Source organism: Pleurodeles waltl, chromosome 7, assembly GCF_031143425.1.
Source record: "Pleurodeles waltl isolate 20211129_DDA chromosome 7, aPleWal1.hap1.20221129, whole genome shotgun sequence".
NCBI classification, from domain to species: Eukaryota; Metazoa; Chordata; class Amphibia; order Caudata; family Salamandridae; genus Pleurodeles; species Pleurodeles waltl.
Window position 1 is genome coordinate 460,130,454 of NC_090446.1, and position 22,821 is coordinate 460,153,274.

Consider the following 22,821-nt stretch of genomic DNA (forward strand, 5'->3'; position numbering starts at 1 on the left):
ATAAAAAGAACCACAAAAAGTAATGAAAAGAAGTAAAAAGAAGAAAGGCAGGAGTAGAGAGACAGAGGATACTTACTTACAGGTGGCCAAGAGGCCACCAGGGATGAGGCACAGGCAGGAGCCAACGGGTGGAGGGGGGCCTTGAACTGAGAGTCAGGCAGACTCTCAGTTTGTTCCCTGAGGCAGAGGCGGCAGCAGTAGCAGCAGCAGGGGGAGCTGGGGAGGGCAACAGATGCTTGTCAGGAGGTCATCTGCAACAATGCTAATTTATGAGGCATTTCCAAAGGTGATTCCCGGCTCACAAGGTTAGCCTTTGAACAGGTGGGTTCCAATCGCTAAGAACATTTATAGTAAATTACAATTATGTTGATTTATAAATCTCAAGACATGTTTCTACTTTAGTTAGGAGGTCCTTCTGTGTCCTTCTGTTGTCTAGCTTGGGCCAGAGAGCCCTTAGTGCCTTTCTGATTAGCCTTAACTACGGTGGGTACTTCTGTTTGGCCACATTTAGCAAGTAATGAAGTATCATCTCTGATGGTGAGAAGTAAATGAATATAAGTTTAAGATGCGGCTCTTAGGGTGCTGGATAGGCTGATTCATTAATTGAGGTAATTGGGTATTTAGACTCAGGCCCTCATTATGACTTGCAAAAAGACCACCGAAGCTGCGCGTGCCACAATACCGCCAGTGCTGGCGGTACTGGTGGCACCCTATTATGACATTTCCGCTGGCCAGCGGGCGGAAACAGCGTTTCTGTCCACTGGCCCAGTGGAAAAGTCACATCAACATTGAAGGCGGCTCATAATAAAGCCAGCGGCAATGTTGATGTGCAGCGGGTGCAGCAGCACCAATCACGCATTTCACTGCTGAAATGCGCTATGGGGGTGTGCCTGGGGGCCCCTGCACTGCCCATGCCAGGTGCAGGGGTCCCCAGGGGCACCCAGAGTCCCCGTTACCGCCAGCCTTTCCATGGCACAGCCATGGACAGGCTGGTGGTTGGGGATTATGACAGCCTGGCAGAAGCCTGACGGTATACCGGAGGGGCCAGCGGTATGGCCTTGGCTAATGCGCCACGGTCATAATACACTCGTGGAACACCACCAGCCTGTTAGCAGTGTTACCGTCAGTGTTCCGCCGGCCGCCAGGGTCGTAATGACCCCCCGCCAGGGTCGTAATGACCCCCCCTCTAAATGCATTATATGTATGACTTTTAGCAGGGCTGAGTGTAATTTTCAGATATCAAATAAACCTGTTGGAAGATATTGTAAGCACTTCCTATAAGGTGGAATGATACACCAAACAGCCAATAGCATTAGGTGAGAGTTGTACACTACTCCGGACTGATCCATGCAACATACAGGGCCTGATTTATGAGGCCCCAGCCCCACGTTAGCGCTGCCATAGTGTCATTGCTAAGGCAGCACAAAAGTAGCTTTTTACATGCGCCATATTTACAAAGTAGCACAATACATGCATTGCGCCACTTTGTAAACCCTTGCGCCACATTATGCCTGTGCCAGGCATAATGTATGCAAGGGGGGCGTTCCCCGTTAGGGGGGTAGAAAAAATGGCACTACGAAATCTAAGAGATTTCCTTGCGTAATTTTTTGTGTCACTTTTAACGCCTGCTCAGAGCAGACGTTAAAAGGGGGCATGTAATTTAATACAATGGGGCCCAATGTACTCTGCAGGAGTGGCACCATCATTTTGGCGCTACTCCTGCAGAGTACATCAATAGCATCCGGAATTCTGATGCTGTTCCCTGTATTTTAAATGTGACGCATACATGGTGGTGGTAAGGGGGCACTAAGGGGCACTTTTCTCAAATCAGCCCCACAGAATCCCAAACCACTGCCTGAAGGAGGCTGCCCAAACAAGCCAATGTCTGAAGAGGATGATCTAAAGCCTGCACTGGGTACAATACGTCTTGCGGACAGCCATGCTGCCAACTAGGATCTAATTAGAAGTAAGTGAAGAGGACTAGTATTTAAAGGATAATTGTACAGAAGAAGCAGAGAGTAGAATGCAAGTGGGCATAAAATATGTCAAATAGTCTAAGAGGTGGTGCAAAAGCCTTAATAGCAGATTTCATTTAGGAGCATGTATGAAACAAAGATCTGGATTCCCACCATGAAGGACCAAAGATGACATGGTAACAATTTTATTTTTTCCTGTGGGTTGGAATTGTTGGTTATGTCATGCTGCCACATTTCTTCATAATACGTAGAGTTAGATTGACCTGCCTTACCATTGCCAGACAATTGGGATATTTCTATAATTGACTGAAGCAAGATCTACCAGATGTCAAGTACTCGCCATCTTTCAGAGGCACCAGGACTGTGGTATCAAAATTTCTAGACCAGTCCACCACTGTTCATGAGTTTCTTTCATGGCACCTAGACCATGCTCTAATATACTGAAATAGTCTACCTTATTTCCTTGAATGAGACAGAACACTTCTGCATTAAAATTTCATTGGTGTCAGAAGTGGGATTTTAGATGGCAGATTAGTTATGTGGCACTCACCTCCTTCATGTCCTCATAGAACACGTAGAGTATGGGGTGGTCCCGGATCTTCTGCCACCAGCCCTTCACATGATCATACCAGGAGCCAAATGCCACTAGGTTTTAAGAGATGGTGGCTGTTAGAAAATTAACAACATGGCCACTAGCACTTACAAAGCAAACAAAGGAATAAAAAGACAGTGGCAACAGTTCATAATTATATTTGGAGAGGAGGGCTAAACACACTAAGGAACATTTCAAAGGCAGGCCAGGTTTTAAGGTTTTAGGGATTTTTTGCAAAACACCCAACTGGCCAGCCCTTCTAACAGCCTTGCAGGTTCGAGTCCTCCTTTTAATCTTACTAGCGTTATACCGCAATTGGCATAGTAAAGAAGCTGATCTTATCCTATCCACCATTTCATAAGTTTCAGGCATTAGGAATACACATTCTAGGCAGTGCCCTCTGGAAACATACCGAACACACCCACTGCCATTATTGATTGCTAGACTACCTTGACTCTAAATAATTTGTTTACACACTTGACACCACGGCTACACATCGACGTGGTTACCCCTGTATTTTCTTTTTAATCACCAACAATTTGCAGAGAAATTATGTTTTCCTTTTTAAGTTCTCACCTAAACAAGGGCATTTAAAAAAGAATAAAGTGTATGACTGACTCAGTAAATGCCTTCTGAGTCTCCCTGGAGCCTACAGACTACATTGTCCAAACCTGCCCTCTGGTCCTAGATATAAGAGTGTGCCTGTTACCTCGAGGAGTCGCTCTTGTTGATGGCAGATGTGATGGGGCCTTTTCAGGTGAGTTCAACTGCCTCAATATGCTAAAGGGAGATCTGGGGAAAATGCACTTGACAGAGTTGTGTAGGGGATTTCAACCTGTGCTGTCCATGCCTTATATTGAGAGATACGGGAAACTGGAAGGTAATGCTGGAGACACGTACTATGTTGGTGATGAGGGAGGGTGCCATCTATTAGCACTTTATGAGTCACTCAAAAGGATGTGAGAAGTACACTGGCAGAAGCTTAGAGATCAGATTATGGCATATAGACAGTACACAATGAAAAGTGAAAAAAAAACTAAGCCTGCAGCATGTGTCATGTATGAGAACAGTAACGGTAGGGTCAAAAAGCAGGGGGGTGCATCGACTTGTATTATATGCTCACTACTTCAAAAGTGGTTAGGTTTTCCTGTTTTATATAGTTATTACAAGGGTGGTACTGGGGCAGTTTATCACACGTGGGCAGTATCTGTGTGTGAATAAAAGGGGTCAGGCTGCTACAGTTTATTGGCATGTGGGCAACAGTGGTGGTGTCAGCGGAAGCGCATGAGTGGTACATGGGCCTCTGTGGGTAGAGTCAGCCAGAAGCACATGATTAGTAAATGTAGAAGTGATGGAGAAGGTCTGCAATGCATAGGCAGTTATTCTTTTATTTATTTATTCAGTCTAACATTTAGACCATTAAAATACAATAAAACAATCATACATAACAATGATAAACACTTGTAGCCAACATTCGAATAAATACCATTAGTGCGTTCCTTAAAACTAAAACCGGTAACATAATCGATTTGTGGATACACTAAAACAATCATACATGGCAATGGTAAAAAAATGTGTCCATCGTTCAAATAAGTACAGTTAATACGTTCCATGAAACTGAAACCAGTAACATGATCGATTTGTGGACTGATACATTTCTTATCATATCAATATAATTTATAAGATGCCATGCCAATTGAACTAAAAATTCATCTATATGGACTAATAACACCGTAACTTCTCACAAAAGAGACAAGCCTGTGGGACTATAGAATAATTGTTAAGACATACTTTGGGACTAAATTATATAAATAATTATAAAAATAATCCACACTATTGGATTACATTCAATGCCAGTTAGACTACACTATAGAAAAAAAGAAAAGAGGAAAAAAATTCTAATAGTTAGAAATAAAACATACATTCAAAAGATCATATCCAGAAGCCCCCCTAGTGATCCGAAAATTTCTAAAATCCACACAATGATTAAGTGAAATTCCCATCAGAGTTAAGATACATGACACGTCTAAGTGTTAAAAAGAAAAAATAAATATATCTAATTAAAGTCCCCATCCGTAGACAAAAGAGTACCTAGCTGGCTTGGAGCCCCAGGGCTAAGGTGAACCTATGGCGAATGGACCAAGCTACAGATAGATATTTGGTAACTGAGCTTACTACCAGCATGGATGTATCATATGTGCATATTCTGAAAGCATTAGCTCGGTCCTGCAGTAGTAAGACTTTACACGGAGGAATGATCCACCTCCCTATGGGGCTCTTGTATAGGGGACAGAAGAACAGCACTTGCTCAGTTGTTTCCTTGCATTGATGACAAAATATACATCTTTCAGTTTTGGGATTACTTGTCGACCAATGGGCCGTAAAGCTATTAACGGGTAAAGTGCCGTATCTTAGCTGAAGAAATAAAGCGCGGGAACGTGCAGGTATAGGGAGGTCTATGAAATTCTCAGGCCCGGGTTCATGTTTGACTTGCAAAAATTCTGCTGTTAACCTGCCTACCCCGTTACGGTGGAAAGGCTCATCGTTGGTTTTCTCCCAATATCTCCCTTTGACAAGTTGTCTAGCATTAGCAGGGATCAACTTAGGGTACTTCAAGTAGTGAGGGAAACCTAGCTTATCCCAGGCAGATTTCATCTCCTTCAGCCAAAGGATTTTTTCCCATCCCTGTGAGGATATTATAAGTTCTTTTATCGCCACCCTAAATGGTTCACGTTCGTCTGTTTTCCATAAACGGATCCAGTATAAACGCAAGCTCAGACCCGCTGTGGCTTTGATGCTGTTTAATCCTAAATCGAGTCTAAGAGGGGTCATTGGTGTACCCTTCCCTAACCTGGATACGTGTCTAAGGAAGTGATTTTCTTTGGTTTGTAAAATATCCAATTTTCTGTAGGAACCCCAGAGTTCCACTCCGTACAGGGCCGCAGCACGGATTTGGACTTTATAAATCTCAGAGATTGGATTCAAGGGAGGGCTCACTGCAGTTCTAGCCTTGCATACTAATGCCCCACCTCTTTGGCTTATAATGAGTGCTCCTTTACTAATAGCAGCCTCCCAACTGCCAGAGTCCGTTAGCCTAATGCCCAAATAATCGAAATCTGAAACTCTTTCCAGCGGAATTGAATTCATTACTATTCTTGCACGTAATCTTTTTCTTGAGGCACTACATATCATAAGTTTTGTTTTCTTAACATTAACATCCATCCCATAGTCTCTACAGAAAACACAAAATTGATTTACCAAATTTTGAATTCCCACCTGTGATTTGGCTAGCAGGATAGTGTCGTCCGCATATAGCAGACACAGTATTTTCTTCCCAGCCAGCTTGGGCGAATCGTTGGTGCAATTCTCTAAATATTGAATACAATTGTTTATGTATAGGAGAAAGAGGGTAGGGGCTAGAACACAACCTTGTCTGACTCCTCTTTTGATAGCTACAGGGTCTGCCAGTTCCTTACCACACCCAATTTGTGTGTAGGTATTCTTGTGCAATCGAACAATAAGTTTCAGGAGGCCTTTTGGAACACCCATATTGGATAGAGTCAGCCATAACAAGTTCCTGGGGACCAAATCAAATGCAGCTCTGAGGTCAAAGAAAACCACATAAAGATTCCCCCCCCAGGTCCACATTCTTCCATTTGATTGCCAAGAACCTCAGGGCTTGATCTATGGTGCTAACTGCGGGTCTGAACCCTGCCTGTAGATCAGATATAGCTTCGGACTCTGAAATCAATTCGTCAAGATGGAACAAAACTTGCTTCGCAAAACTTTTTGGGGAGTTGTCAAGTAGACATATCAGATGGTAGTTGGCAGGATCACTGGGACTGCCTTTTTTGAAGATGGGAACTATCTCAGCCCCTTTCCAAGAGGGTGGGACAGGTGCTCCTGCCGCAACTGCATTACAGACTAAATTTAAGTAAGGGGCCCATTTATCAGGTCTTGTCTTATATAGGTCGCCAGGGATCTTATCAGGACCCGGGCCTTTCCCCAATTCAGTGAAATTATTGCAGCTCTGGTTTCAGCTAGAGTGAATTTGATCGGGGTGGCCCCGGAAGTCGAGTTATCATCAAGGTTCCTAAAGGTAGCTTCAGATGGCCCTTCATATAGTCGACCAAAATGCTCAGCCCACACTGCGGAGAGGATTGAGGTACCAGGTGGGGGGGATGAATCTCTACTGTCATCTGCTATCAATTTCCAGAACCTGGAAATATCATTTACTTTTGCAGTCTCCAGGATAGCTATCCATCTGGCCTCCTCCCAGCTCCTGCTTGCCCTATGAGATTCCTGTTTGTAGTCCCTCCTTGCTTGTCTTATATACTCTACATGACCCCCTTTCAGTGTTCTCAATAGCTCATGCTGGGCTTCCCTGAATGTATTGCTAAGCCACCTTGCACTGCACTTTTTCCTAGGTTTACTAATGATCTCTTTTGTGAGAAGGTACTTTAAAGAGTTGAACAGTTCAGTGGAAGCTGCTAAAAGCCCATCACCGTCCTCTAGATGCAAAAGCATGTGCTCCATTTGGTGTGCTAATAAATTGTATATTGATGAAAGTGAACCAGAGGAGGTATTAACAGACTCCCATTTGACATTACGTCTATTATTTGTCAGAGCGAGTTGTGCATATGCCTTAGGGTGGGGAACCTCAAGCGAAGGCAGCAGACCCCAGTCGATAAGATCAGTGGATCGTGGCCACTCTCTTCATGTTCTTGCACCCTCATGCCAGTCATATGGCCCCACAGTCGGATGTCAAGTAAAATATAATCGATCTGACTCCTATGAGCTCCATGCCTAAAAGTGAAGTAAGAGTTGGCATCTGAACGGGAGCGACCATTGCAATCTCGGAGACCATGTGTTAGTGTAATGTCAGCAACTTGGTGCGCTTTTCTGTTCATTCTGGGTCTTTTACTTGGCACTAACTGAGGGATGCCCCAATAGGCATCCTCTTCTTTATATAACTCTTGGACCGGAGGGTAGGGCTCGAAGGTAACATTAAAGTCCCCTGCAATTAAGATGAAATAGGATGAAATGTTGCTATGAAGGAAGCTGTCCAATATGGTCAGAGCGCCAGAATTATAATTACTGCCCACACTCCTGTTATAGATATTGATTATTAGTAAAGGTCTCTCCTTGAGGGTCGATACTAGTAAGGCCTGTAAATCAGGGCAGCCCATATCTACAACTTCAACCTGACACTTAAGAGAACAGCTTAGCCATATAAGTAGCCCGCCCGATGGTCTCCCAGAAGACACCTTACGCCCTGCAACCCAGTAGCTTTTGAAGCAAGATCTATATTTAGGCCCCAATGCCCATGTTTCTTAGAATAGACATGTCTGATGTTCGTCTATAAATTGGCCCCATCCTGGAATTTGCATTTTGCTCTCCAGCCCTGCTATGTTCCAGCTAAGAACAGTATCTAATACGTTTGCTTTTCCTTGCCAAGCTTCACCCAGGAGTTGCTCTCTGATTGGGGAAATACAGCTAGAAAGCTTGGTGTCCCCCATGATCATAACTTGACCCTTTCATAGGCAGTTATGGAAGGCTTATATTACATGTTCAGTTGTTTGACATATGTAGAGAGGCATGTTAGTCTATAGCAAGTGTTCTATTCAAGACAACATGGTCAAAATGTGCTTCTTTGCTATACTGCTGATGAAAGCAAATGCTCACTTCAATAGCTTATATGTGTAAACACTAAGATCCTGCCATACAGTCCCCTGCTTAGTTTCTCACCATCTCCAGACATAAATTTTTCCAGGTACTCAGGCCATGTGCCAGGCTCTGGATGCACCTTTGCCATCTTGTAGAAATGGAAGTAGGACACAGCTGAATCCTTGGCGTTGCGTGCCACATATATTATCTGTGGTATTTTGAGAGAGGGGAGGAAAAGAAGGTTAGGAACAGACTGTAAAATTCTTCAGTGCACTACTAGGTGTCAGAAAATTACAAAATGAGACATTTCTACCTAAATTCTGAATCTCCCCTAAAACCACATTAAAGACTCCCTCTGACCTGCCCCACTCCGTTAGTAGTTATCATTCATTGCCGTGTTTTTCATTCAGATTACAGGTCTTCGCGGGTTAATTATATGTGGAAAAATGATCAGGTGGGCGAGCAGGATCCCTGTCTTTAGATAAATTCATATTTAAGTAACATTTGTCTAATTTAAGTTATCTTCCCTTGTCATAGTTGTTCCTTTGTTCTCTTCGTTGTGTCATATGTGGCACATTTTTCCTACATGTTGGATAATGTTATGTATCACAGGGTGTGATGCATGTTACCATTGTCCTTGTGTGTGCTCTGAATGGATCTAAGTGCATGACAGAAGTAATAGGTCTTCAAAATTCTAGCTTTCATTAATGCAGGCTTTTTAGCTTCAATTTCTGGTAACTGTAATTGTATATGCTAAATTATCGCATATTTTTGCTGATTATCTCTCAATAGTTGGAGATGGATTTTTCCAGTCTCTCCAGCATTCCATAGTAGCAGGGCTGTGCTGGGAACCCAAAGCAGTCCTGGCAATTTCGCCAGCCCAGCCCCCAGGACGGGCGGGGGTGGGGGATTGGGGAGACGGGGGCATGTGCAAGTAGGAAGCACTGCGATTTTTGTTAGGGGGGGGCGAGTTCTTAGCACTGCTGCAAAACCAGCCCCCGGTAACAAAACCGGCCCCCACCGCTGCAAAACTGGCCCCCACCCTTCCAGCCTCTGGGGAAATGCCCGATGCCCGCTACGGCCAGTCCGGCCTTGCATGGTATCCAGAGATCTGCTTGCAAGTTGACCTTGTTAAAGTTCCATGCTGGTGGTATTAAAAAGATACAATGCAATATTGTATGTATACTTCCTAATCAGCTAAAAAAAAAGCCTTTTCTTCTGTCCTGTGAATCAAAAGGAGGACAGAAGTGCGAGGGCTCTCCCTTGCTTAATAGACTAGTTCTTAAAATAGAATAAAAAACCCTAAAATGTGTATGGGCAAGCACACTGACCGGTTGATAGTGAGAGATACTGAAAACTGGGACTCTGATTTTAAGCCTACTAGAATGCAAATACGTGGTGGGGGCTGTATATGAGATTTTTAAAAACACAAATATCGAGCTGCAAGCCAGGTAAATGTAATATAATTAAGGATTTTTGGTAAAGATTAGGGGTTATGAACTATATTTGGAGGTTATTTCCTGTTCATACTTTTTATTTAGTTGCCGAGGTGCTTACTATTTGTATAATACTTCTCATTCATCTACATTACTTGAGAATAACACATACTGAATTCTAACTCAATATAAAATGCCTAATAAGTCTATCTACTGATTTTGGTGTTAAAGGCGTGGCTTAGGGACATCACCTTTATATATAAGAGTTTCTCTGTCAATTTTGTCTGATTCTAAAATCTCTAATCCACACCAGCATAAATTGTGGGAGAGGTGAGAGCAGGGGAGTAGCCATAAAAATAAAATAACCCCCACTTTGAACCATGTCCCAAATATCTCTGATTGCGAGGGTGAGGCAAGTGAATCCAGCAGTCCTTCGGGGAATTGCTCCTTTTGATGTAATTCTGAAATCATCAAATGTATTTCTTTCAGTCTCCTTACCGTTCTTTCTGTCTTGTTTCTTCTTGTTTTCTTTCATTTTTCATAGATTCTGTACTTTCCATCCATTCAATCATCCATCCATTTATCTATCCATTCATTGTTCCTTTTGTCTTTTTATCCATGTATCATTTCTTATCTCCACCTTTGTTGTATCTGTCCTTCCTTCTCTCCATTCTTTCAATCTTGTTCCTTCTTTCTTTTTTCACCCATCCATTATATCAATCCATCCATCTTATCTTCCTTCCACCCAGCACAATCCTTTCTTTACCTCCATTCATGCTTCCCTCATCAATCCATCATCCATCCTTCTCTCCATCTATTCCTCCATCGTCCTCTGAATCCATCCATCCATCTCTTCATTGATTTATCTAACCATCTCTGCATCCTCTTTCCATCCTTCTCTCCATCTCTCCTTCTCTCACCCCTCCATCCCCTCCATCCCCTCCATCCCCTTTTCCTTCCACTACAAAAGGTTGCTTTTTTAAAGCTTTTTGGAGACCTATGCCTCCGTCAAATTTAAGCAGGCTAAAAAAACAACTTAAATGTATCATGTAGAGAAAAATTTGCTGTTTCATATGAAGGGCTTTAAGTTTAACAGTTCATAGCCCAGCAACATGGGATCTAGCAGTGCCCCACCTTTATAATGACTACAGTACGTTATTGTTCTAATAGTTCATTAGAACTCTTTGTTGAAGCTGCAGCAGAAGAAATGCACGTCAGTGCTAAGGGTTTGTCTTATTTTGCACACAGTTCTGAAAGGAGGGAAGCTGATCTCTTTTCATGACCCACAGACTAGAACACAAGACAGCAAGCTATCTTCTACCTACATGTCGGCTGATAGAAACCACACGTTCTCTAATCCATTAACAACACTCATAACATTCAAACATGCAGGCACCCACCAACCATTCATTTTAAAAGTTCACACACACTCATTCTTTCACACACACATACACACGCACATCCATTAACAACACTCATACCATTCAAACATGCACGCACGCTCCAAACATTCATTTTAAAACATCACACACATCCATTAACACTCATAACATTCAAACATGCAAGCACACACCAAACATTCATTTTAAAACATCACACACACACACACATACACTTACCTTCAGCCTTGAAGTCCCAGGAGGGCTAGGACTGCTGCCTTAAGGCAGCCTCCCAGCCTTCACATAGTGGGATGGGGTCAGTGAGACTGCTGACCCCACCCCACTCTGTGACGAAGTGTCACTGATTGACACTCGCCGTGGGTGCTTCAGGGTTTAAACCTGAAGCGCCCAAATCGAAGTCAATGGGTGACGATTCCCTTGTCACCTGGGGGAGGGCCTCGAGGCACCTTTGCTGAGCCGAGGAGGTCACGCCCATAGGAGCTGTGACTTCCTCAGCCCAGCAAAGTTCAGCTCAGGCAGCCAGGAGTCTGCGCAAATCGCGCATGTCTCACTCCTGGCTGTCTGAGCTGAAAATGAAGAGTGTCTGTCAAGCTGACCTTTTTTCAGCCTGACAGACACTCTTCATGAGGGGCAAAAGGTAGGGGGCGTGGTCCCTCCGCCCTAAAGGACAGGGCGCGCCTGCTCTCAAGAATGAAGCATCTTCGTCCCTGCAGGGTGCCATTTAAAAAAAAATTAAAACAGGATTTTCTATCTATTCTTAAAGTGGGCCTACATTTCTCTTTGGAGGTCCTTATCATTCACAATGTTACGTATAACTAAAACCAATAAGAGAGCTTGACGCTAAACATCTTCACCCACCTTCTGTATATATTCTTTGGTCACTTCCTGTCTGCTCACTTAGCCTGAGTTACAACTAGGCAGATAGTCTTTCGGATCGTTTGTCCAAGGGTGGTATTCTGCTGTGAACAGATTATCAATGAAGCTGCAGGAACCACCTTTAACATGTGAAAGCAGGTTAGGGGGCAGACCTTGGATCTGTGGATTCATTTTAAAATTGCTGCTATTTGAATCTGATTGTTGGGGGAATACGGGGCTATGTTTGGGGGCTATGGGACAAGCGGGCATCTTTTTGATGTTTCTTAATTTTGCTCTTTTCATCAGCCATTTTGCTATAGCCACTAAAAAGAGTGAGTTAGCATTCTAGTGGCAGCTATTTGTGGGGATTCTCAATGTGCCTGATCGGCCTTAAAAAGTCAGCCAATGCACAGAGGTGCCGCTGGCATGCTGTAGGTTCTCCAAAGGCAAGCCCGTCTTTGCCCGTCCGCACCACGACAGCAGCAGGGGCCAGAGACCCTGCTTCTCTTGTGTTATCTAGGGTAACTATTCCACCTCTCAATTACTGCTATACAGAACACCCTGTAAAAATGTTTGTTTACACTTCCTGATCCTTGGGGCAGATGAAAAAGTTGAGGTTCGGTGCAGAAATTGCAGCTTTCTTCCAGCATAACTAAGCAATATCCACTTTGAAATTGTACTGTATCAATTGCCGCTTGTTAGGCTACCATTGCTCTGATAACTATGACCTAATTCTGGACAAAATGCTTGACATTTTATTTCTTACAGAAACGTGGCTTACACAATACACTCATGTAGAATCTGCTTTTGCTCCCTTTCTACAGTATTGCATCAAAAAGATGCAAAGGCCCTGTGGCAGGAGGAGCGGTATCACAATCTTTGATAGCACTTGTTTTAAGTGCAATATGTCCCCTGGCCTCATTCAGGACTGTGAAAGCACGCTATTTAAATGTAATTTTAACAAAAATTCTACTTTTTCAGGTCTCTTGATTTAGAGACCACCAGGTTGCTTAAAAAGTTTAGGGAATCTCTAATACAAAGTATTTCTTCCCGCTTACTTAAACTGTCTAATTGTAACATCATCGGTGACCATAACCTGCATTTTGAGTTGATCAATGATAAATGAATTCAGGACTTCATTAATGATCTAGCTATCATGCAAGTGACCCAGCTAGAAGAACTTTTGACACGTGGCTGGGCGTCTGTTAGATCCAGTTTTCTCCAATCTATCTAACCTCAAACATTTTATCCCTACTCCGGTGACCTGGTCAGACCAACACATGGTGCCTACGACCATCGATATCTCCAGAGCTGATAAGACTATCACTGTTAACCCTACCATGAGAAGGCAGTGGCATAAGTTATATCTCTCTACCTTTTCCAGTGATACTGAGGCGAGTGCTTCTCAATTGGAATAAAAAGCATGGCTTAATTCAGTCATAGATCATTTTGACAGTGGTCAGCTGGTTGGTTTCTTCAGGAGTTGGTGCAGGGGACTCTGGTTAGCAAGTTTTCACTGGTAGCAAACAGGGAGTCCCTACTTGAACCAGTTGGAGCCAGGCAAATACATTTTTGTGGTGAAGCCCAAGTGTGCAGCTGGTGCAGTCCTCCAAAGTGCAGTGTCCAGGTACAGGCCAGGGATCCAGCAGGGCAGTCCTTCTTCTTCTGTAGTTCTTCCTTGTTGGAATCTGATAGTGATCTGAGGAGTGGGTGCAGGTCTGCCAGTTTTATCCTTGCTACTGGGTGAAAAACAGGGGGGTCCTGGTTCTCCAATCAGGGACAGGGTCCTTTCCCCTGTGATGACCACTTCCTGGGAAGTGTAGCAAAAATCAATCCCAGGGGGCAACATTCCTCAAAAATCCATCATGGCTGAAAGGGATTTTTGGAGGTTACATGTGGCTAAAAATCCTAAACACACCCCTCTCCTAATCTAATCAAGGGGGCACCTAATTGTTTGGGTTTGCAGGCTGTGAGGGTGTTGCTGGGTTGTTCAAAATGTCCTTCCTTGCCGTTGAAAACCAGTTTGGCAGCCTTCCCCCTTTCCTGCTTCCCCATCTGCTGAGGGGAGATCTCTTCCCCCAGGCACATCTCTTTGTGTTGAGCCAGGCCACTTCACACCTCATCAAGGTAGCCTGGCCAGGCTGCCAGAGGCTGGCCAATCAGAGCAAAGCAGCAAAAACACTGCAGGGCTGAAGTTCGCAACTTCTCAGGTAAAGTTTAAAACTCTTTACCTGAACAAGTTATATTAAATCCCACAACTGGAAGTTGTGGGATTTATTATAACAATTAATTTGATACCAAACATGTGGTATCTGTTACTTAAAGGGACTTTTAAAATTAAAATAAAGTCTCCCCATTCTAGCCTATAGAGGCCATTCACTACAATGATGGAAAAAAACAATTTGGCAGTTTTACCGCACCAGGACGTATAAAACTATGTTTATAAGGTCCCTGCTTATAGTTACAAGGCACCTAGCCCTTAGGGGTGACTTATATGTAAAAATAAGGTAGTTTAAGACTTTGGAACTACTTTTAATTCCAAAGTCGAATTTGCATATAACTTTAATTTAAAAGCAGCCAGCAAGGCAGGCCTGCCTTTAAAATGACACTGGGCACCTCAGCAGTGCACCTATGGGTGCATTACCTATGCTAGGGTCCCTAAACCTACATTCCCTACCATATACTAGGGACTTATAGCTAGGTTGACTTAGCCAATTATAATTAGCCTAATTTGCATACTGATTTTACACAGAGCACAGGCCCTGGGACTGGTTAGCAGTACCCAGGGTACCATCAGAGTTAGGAAAACACCAGCAAAAAGTGAAAAATGGGGGCAAACTGTTAGGGGCCTCTGCAGTCAGCCCTGTTCTCTCACATCATTTTATTCCTTTCAGGGCATGCAGAGCAAGGAATCAGCTTCAGCTGCTTGGTTCAATGAAACATTAATCGCAGAAATAAAAAGGTGTAAAAAAACTTGAGCGTGGTTGGAGGAAAACCTTCGACGTTGTACCAAAAAAACAATATGTGAGAGCTATTAAAGGCTATTACAAAATGGTCAAAAAGGCATGCACCAATTTCTTTACAGATTAAAAACAAAAACAGCAGCAATCTTTTAAGGAACTGTTCTCCATAGTTAACAACTTGATCAAGCCAGCAGCCACTCCCAGGCTGGCGGAAGCACCAAATAGCCACTGTAATTAATTTGTAGATCATTTTGTCAGCAAGGTCAATTACATTTAGGGCCTGATTTAGAACTTAGCAGACGGTTTACCCTGTCATAACAGTGAAGGATTTATCGTCTGCTTAAATCTAAATCCCATAGGCTATAATGGGATTTAGTTTTAGTGGATGGGATATCTCTCACTATTGTGCTGGAGTAACCTACCTGCTGAGTTCTAAATCAGGCCCTGACTCTCATTTTAAAATGAGTGATGAAATAGAAGAGCCATATTCTCCTGTGATAATGATTAATTATACACAATGGACAGTACTGGACCAACTGGCTCTACTTGATGAAGGCTCTATTTCTACCTTGTTACACCAAGTCAAATCAGGATCCCTGGACGACCCAATAAAACCAGATTATATCCTAAAATTTCAGGAGAGCATTACACCTATCTTTCTGGAACTGGCCAATCTTTCTTTGAGCACTGCAGTGGTGCCAATGTAATGGAAACATGTCAAGGTTACTCCTTTTAAAAAAAAGTCTTTGCAAGATGCTACCCAGCCAGAAAACTATCACCCATCTCAGTATTGTCATTTCTATCCAAGGTTGTGGAGAAACACGTGAATTATCTCCCGGCTGATTTTCTAGAGCAAAATCAAATATTAGACTACTCACTGAATGTGTTCAGACTTTAACACAGCACGAAAACTGCTCTTTTAACAGTAACTGAAGCCCTTCGCAGTGCTGCAGACTTTGGCAAATCCCAGTCACTGATTTTCCTAGACTTAGGCCCAGATTAAAGAGAGCCTAGCACCTCCTTGCGCCACATTAGCATCATTTTTTTAATGCTAATGTGGCCCAAGGAGATCACCGCGCCAGATTTACAAAGTGCCGCAATGCAATGCATGCATGAATGCCACATTAAGCCTGCACCGGGTATAATGTATACAAGGGGGGCATTCCCTCATTAGGGGGGCTGACAAAATGGCACAAATAAATCTAAAAGATTTCTTTGCACCATTTTGTGCAGCATTTTTAATGCCTGCTCAAAGCAGGCATTAAAAGGGGGCACACCATTGGTTACCTTGGGCTCCTATGTAGTGTTCAGGGTTAGCACCAAAATTTTGGCGCTAACCCTGAACAGTACATCAATAGTGGACTGTGATTAAACGTGTTGACTCGTGGCTAAGGACCTAGCTCGCTTGTACTAGACACTGAGAAGGAAGTGGCTCACTGAGTACACAATAGACTCTGCTGTGTTTGTTCTGAATAGGTGTATCACCACCTGGTAATCCTCAACCCCCAAAGATAGACAAATGAGCCTAAGCCAACAATGCCTTATTTCTCAATAATCTGGGAAAACAATGACAATATGATTTACTATTTCAGGAACAAATTCACAGATTGGACATGAGGCAGGTTTGCTTCCTTCACAACATAAGCTACCAAAAGCATTCAAAGGGAGCAGCCGTACCTAAATCACAAATAAAGTCTTTTGGCCAACAGGAGGGTTACAGTGTCCCAAAATCTTCATACAACCGTGCTGGTTTAACCCCGAAAAACTTTTTATGTTAAGTGGCCCTGATTGACCCTGGATTGTTGGTGCACCAGTATGTAGCCCCAAAATGCTGACTTCACAACCTGTTTATCCGTTTGCGGATTCGATCAGGGTTCTCCCAGAGTGCACCAAGCATCAGCCTTATGCACCAAGTGTATATAAACGTCAACTGGGGTAAGTTTGGGGCATGATTCAATCTTAATAGATCACTTAAACAGTATGCAACCAATTCAGGAGTAGAGCAAATGCGAACCCAGTAAAGATGGCGTTTCAAATGAACAAGATTAGACACCCCATTAGTGCCTAGGTCATAGCTCAGGGGAATAAGCAGTGTACCTATTTGGGACAGCCACTAGGGCTCTAAAAACATTGTTTTCAGACACCGCTAAACTATATGTTTTAGTATACCCCCAGATTTCATTGCCACAAATAGCAGCATTCAGGGCCTTGGTGCGGTAAGCCTCAAGAGCATGTGAAATCAAATGAGTGGAAGTCGCTCTAAAAAATCGCAAAATTGCTTTAGACCCGTTCTACAACACCAGGGTGCTCTTTAGAATTTGAGGGTCCCACTTGAATTTATCCAACAGGGCGATTCCTAAATAATGAAAACACGTCACCCTGTCAAAATTTTCATTGCCCATCTTAACACACTTAGGCGGTCATTACAACACTGGTGGTAAAAGGCACTTACTGCCGTGCAGAAGACCGCCAACACACCGCCGCGGCCGCGGAATTCCACCACAGCTATTATGACCCACATCTCAGAATCCGCCAAAAGTCAGACACCCACACAAGTCCGCCACACCAAAGGTCAGTGATAAACTGGTGAAAACAAAACCGACACCGTCACGCCAACAGAAATACACCCACACTATCACAACACACAAATCCACGCAGCGGTCTTTCAACCGCGGTATTCCATTGGCGGTACACACCGCCGCGCTCAAAATACACACACTTTTACAAAACACAGCCACATTGGACAATTCAAAATACACACACCTGATACTCATACACACACCACTCTCACACACCCAATACAATGTAAAACACACACCCACAACACCCACAACCCCCTACGACCAAAAATCCAGAAAGAAGGCCAGAGAGAGACAGCACCAGCAAGAACAACAGCATCCACAGGCACACAACGTCATCACCCACACAACTTCCACGCACCTCACACAACACACCACTACATATCACCACACTTATCACCACACACTCCACCCCACACATCACCTACACCACCCCATGGCACAGCAAAGACACCCCAGTTTCTCGGAGGAGGAGCTCAGGGTCATGGTGGAGGAAATCGTCCGGGTAGAGCCACAGCTATTCGGATCACAGGTGCAGCACACCTCAATTGCAAGGAAGATGGAGCTATGGCGAAGAATAGTGGACAGGGTCAACGCAGTGGGACAACACCCAAGAAATCGGGAGGACATCAGCAAGAGGTGGAATGACCTACGGGGGAAGGCGCGTTCTGTGGTCTCAAGACACCACCTGGCGGTTCAGAGGACTGGAGGCGGACCCCCACCTCCTCCCCACAACTAACAACATGGGAGGAGCAGGTCTTGGTGATTCTGCATCCTGAGGGCCTCGCAGGAGTAGGTGGAGGAATGGACTCTGGTAAGTCAAATCTCAATTATTACATCCCCCACCCTACCTGCATGCTATCACATACCCCCACCCTCACCCTCACCCCCAGCACCCCAACCCCTCATATATGTCCCAACATCACAAACCACACATCCCAACACCAAGCCCTGCATGCAACAACAAAGCATGGACACCCATCACCAAAGCATGCCCACTGCACATACCCATACACCCCCCTAAACTATCATCACACAAGCTCCCGCACAGGAATGCTAGCACTGGGGTACACGGTTAAATCAAATCAAATCATTAACATTTATAAAGCGCGCTACTCACCCGTGCGGGTCTCAAGGCGCTAGGGGAGAAGGGGGGGTTATCGCTGCTTGAACAGCCAGGTCTTTAGGAGTCTCCGGAAAGCGGAGTGGTCCTGGGTGGTCCTGACGCTGGTGGGGAGGGAGTTCCAGGTCTTGGCCGCCAGGAAGGAGAAAGATCTCCCACCCGCCGTGGAGCGGCGGATGCGAGGGACAGCAGCGAGTGCGAGGCCAGAGGAGCGGAGGAGGCGGGTGGGGACGTAGAAGCGGAGGCGTCTGTTGAGGTATTCCGGTCCCTTGTCGTGGAGGGCTTTGTGTGCGTGCGTGAGAAGTCGGAAGGTGATCCTTTTGCTGACTGGGAGCCAATGCAGGTGTCTCAGGTGTGCGGAAATGTGGCTGCTGCGGGGTACGTCGAGGATGAGGTGGGCCGAGGCGTTTTGAATGCGTTGCAGGCGATTTTGGAGTTTGGCTGTGGTCCCGGCGTAGAGGGTGTTGCCGTAGTCCAGGCAGCTCGTGACGAGGGCGTGGGTCACGGCTTTTCTGGTGTCGGCGGGGATCCAGCGGAAGATCTTGCGGAGCATGCGGAGGGTGAGGAAGCAGGCGGAGGACACGGCGTTGACTTGCTTGGTCATGGTGAGAAGAGGGTCCAAGATGAAGCCGAGGTTGCGGGCGTGGTCTGTGGGGGTCGGTGCGGTGCCGAGGGCCGTGGGCCACCAGGAGTCGTCCCAGGCGGACGGGGTGTTGCCGAGGATGAGGACTTCCGTTTTTTCAGAGTTCAGCTTTAGGCGGCTGAGCCTCATCCAATCTGCGACGTCCTTCATACCCTCTTGTAGGTTGGTCTTGGCGCTGGCGGGGTCCTTGGTGAGGGAGAGTATAAGTTGGGTGTCGTCGGCGTAGGAGGTGATGATGATGTTGTGCTTGCGTACGATGTTGGTGAGTGTCGGGCTGAGTGATGAGCCTTGAGGTACGCCGCAGATGATCTCGGTGGGTTCTGAGCGAAACGGAGGGAGGTAAACTCTTTGGGAACGGTTTGCGAGGAAGGAGGCGATCCAGTCCAGGGCCTGGCCTTGGATCCCGGTGGAGCGGAGGCGGGTGATTAGGGTGCGGTGACAGACGGTGTCAAAGGCAGCCGAGAGGTCGAGGAGAATGAGGGTGACTGTTTCACCGTTGTCCATCAGGGTTCTGATGTCGTCTGTGACTGAGATGAGGGCGGTTTCAGTGCTGTGGTTGGTTCGGAATCCGGTTTGTGAAGGGTCGAGCAGGTTGTTGTCTTCCAGGAAGGTGGTCATCTGTTTGTTGATGGTCTTCTCTATTACCTTGGCTGGGAAAGGCAGAAGAGAGATGGGGCAGAAGTTTTTTAGGTCGCTCGGGTCAGCCGTAGGTTTCCCACCCATTGCACACCATTACACACACAGATTTAATAAACATCCTTTTATACCCCTGCAGGACCCCTACCCAACATCACCGGACAGGAGGGTCCACACATGTCCACACCACCAACAGAAGAGGCCCACAGTGATGACAGCACCTCTGTCCAACTGGATCTAGATGACCAGCCCGGACCATCGGGAACCTCTGGACAGTCAGTTCCCCTCACATAGGCCACCACAGACCTTCCCCCCTCTGGAAACACCAGCACAGCACCCACCCAGCGGGCCCATACCTCCGTCCCCAGGACACGTCAATCAGCTGTGTGTCCACCACTACAGGGAACCCAGGATAACCCACCACCCCAACAACAACAGGGACCTGGGGACAGTGGTATTGGGCACACGGTCCAGGGGACGGAGACCCAGGAACACAGGGGAACTGGGAGGGCTGCTGTGCGACAGGGGGCGGACAGGCCAAGGGAACCCACTCTCCACGAGGCCCTCTCCTCCATCATGGGAGTCTACCACCACTCCCAGGAGACAATGGCAACTGTACTGGCCAAGTTTCAGGAGACCCAGCGCATGGAGGAGGAACAGTATCTGGGCTTCAGGGAGGAACTCAGAACTATCAGCTCAACCCTGGGCACCATCGTAGGGGTGCTGAAGGAAGTACTCAACACCAGGAGGGACACTGTGGCACTACAAGGGGCCCCTGACACTAGCATGGATGATGAACTGCCCACCACCTCAGCTGGCACTAGTGGACAGGACGCCCCGCCACAGGACCACCACACCAGTACCCCAACCCCTGCAGAGGGAGAACCACTCCGCAAATGGTCCCTGAGATCCAGGACAAAGACAGAGCACAATGCCAAGACCCCCGCCAAGAAATGAGACCACCCTGATTGTCATCCTACTGTCCCACTTTGTCACCCTGTCCATAATTAAACTGCCCCAGCTCCACTTCCTATGCCCATATGGGCAATGCACCTGTGAGACTAATAGACTGGACTATGCCATGGAAATTCCTCCACCATCACCCCTCACCATTTAACAGCACCCACCAATATTGAGCATTTAAATAAACACACCTAAAGCACAAAATGATCTGGAGTCTGTCTGTGATTTCGAAATAGTGTATTAGCAATTAGAGTGACAAAATGTTTTTCAAATAATAATGTCAACATACCTATGTCACACAGCTCTAGTCCATGAGGAATCTAAGCAGATGTCACACAGTGGGACCCACATCTGTGAAATCGTAAGGGAAAGTGACAACTCAGTGACCATACACTGGGTGAAAACGACAGACAGGAGAGAGGTAGTAGTGTCAAAGTACATGTAGTAGGCAGGTTTGTATTCCTACCTGTGTCTCACTGGAAATATTGTAGGATCACTGAGTCCCTGTTCTGCATGTCTTCTTCCTCTGCTTCCTCCTCATCACTGTCCACAGGCTCCACAGCTGCAACAACACCGCCATCTAGACCATCCTCCTGCAGAAAAGGCACCTGGCATCGCAAAGCCAAGTTGTGAAGCATACAGCAGGCCACGATGATCTGGCACATCTTCTTTGGTGAGTAGAATAGGGATCCACCTGTCATATGGAGGCACCGGAACCTGGCCTTCAGGAGGCCGAAGGTCCGCTCGATCACCCTCCTAGTTCGCCCCTGGGCCTCATTGTAGCGTTCTTCTGCCCTTGTCCTGGGATTCCTCACTGGGGTCAGTAGCCATGACAGGTTGGGGTAACCAGAGTCACCTGCAAATGGCGAGGGACAACTGTTAGACACACACTAACCTGGAGTGATAACCCCAGACCCAGACAACCATTCCCACTGACTAGCTTCCAGGTGCTCACCTAATAGCCACACATGGTGCCTCTGGAGTTGACCCATCACATAAGGGATGCTGCTATTCCACAGGATGTAGGCGTCATGCACTGAGCCAGGGAACATGGCATTCACATGGGATATATACTGGTCTGCCAAACATACCATCTGTACATTCATAGAATGATAACTCTTCTGGTTTCTGTACACCTGTTCACTCCTGTGGGGGGGGACCAAAGCCACAAGGGTCCCATCAATGGCACCTATGATGTTGGGGATATGTCCAAGGGCATAGAAATCACCTTTCACTGTAGGCAAATCCTCCACCTGAGGGAAAACGATGTAGCTCCGCATGTGTTTCAGAAGGGCAGACAACAATCTGGACAATACGTTGGAAAACATAGGCTGGGACATCCCTGATGCCATAGCCACAGTTGTTTGAAATGACCCACTTGCAAGGAAATGGAGCCCTGACAGCACCTGCACTTGAGGGGGGATTCATGTGGGATGGCTGATTGCTGACATCAGGTCTGGCTCCAACTGGATACACAGTTCCTGGATTGTGGCACGGTCAAGCCTGTAGGTGATTATCAAATGTCTTTCCTCCATTGTCGACAGGTCCACCAACGGTCGGTACACCTGAGGATGCCGCCATCTCCTCACATGACCCAGCGGACGGTGCCTATGAAGGACAACAGCGAGCACAGAGTCAAACAACTCAGAGGTACGTACCCACAGTTTACCCAGAACACCAATCATACACAAAAGGTGGCCTGTATGTGTGTTGAGTCTAGGCCTAGGTATGTGTGACGCAGTTGAAAAAGAAGCCATATGGGCCCCTGAAATGGCGGCTGCCTGACTTCTAAAGTGGGACAATGGGATGTGAGGCAACTGCGCTGGCGTTGTACACTGTCGTGGTAGGCGGTCGAAGACCGCGGCGCAATGCTGCATTGGTTAACATTGGACCCTATGGGTCCCAGGAGCCAATGACGATGTACGCCGGCCGTGGCGGTACGCACCGCCGCGGACGTGATCGCCATTTTCTATCTGTTCAATCACTCG

General features: G+C 45.9%; 1 protein-coding gene across 1 annotated transcript in view; it reads right to left on the reverse strand.

Annotated features, from left to right (window-relative positions):
- LOC138304189 (sulfotransferase 1 family member D1-like) overlaps positions 1-8,433 on the reverse strand; it is a 32,365-nt gene extending 23,932 nt beyond the window's left edge. The window contains exons 1-2 of the mRNA XM_069244037.1: positions 8,317-8,433; positions 2,527-2,621 (exon numbers count right to left, since the gene is read on the reverse strand). Of these exons, the coding sequence (XP_069100138.1) occupies positions 2,527-2,621; positions 8,317-8,383 (162 nt within the window). The 5' untranslated portion in view covers positions 8,384-8,433. The remainder of the gene's footprint in view (positions 1-2,526; positions 2,622-8,316) is intronic.
- Between the last annotated feature and the right edge of the window lie 14,388 nt (positions 8,434-22,821).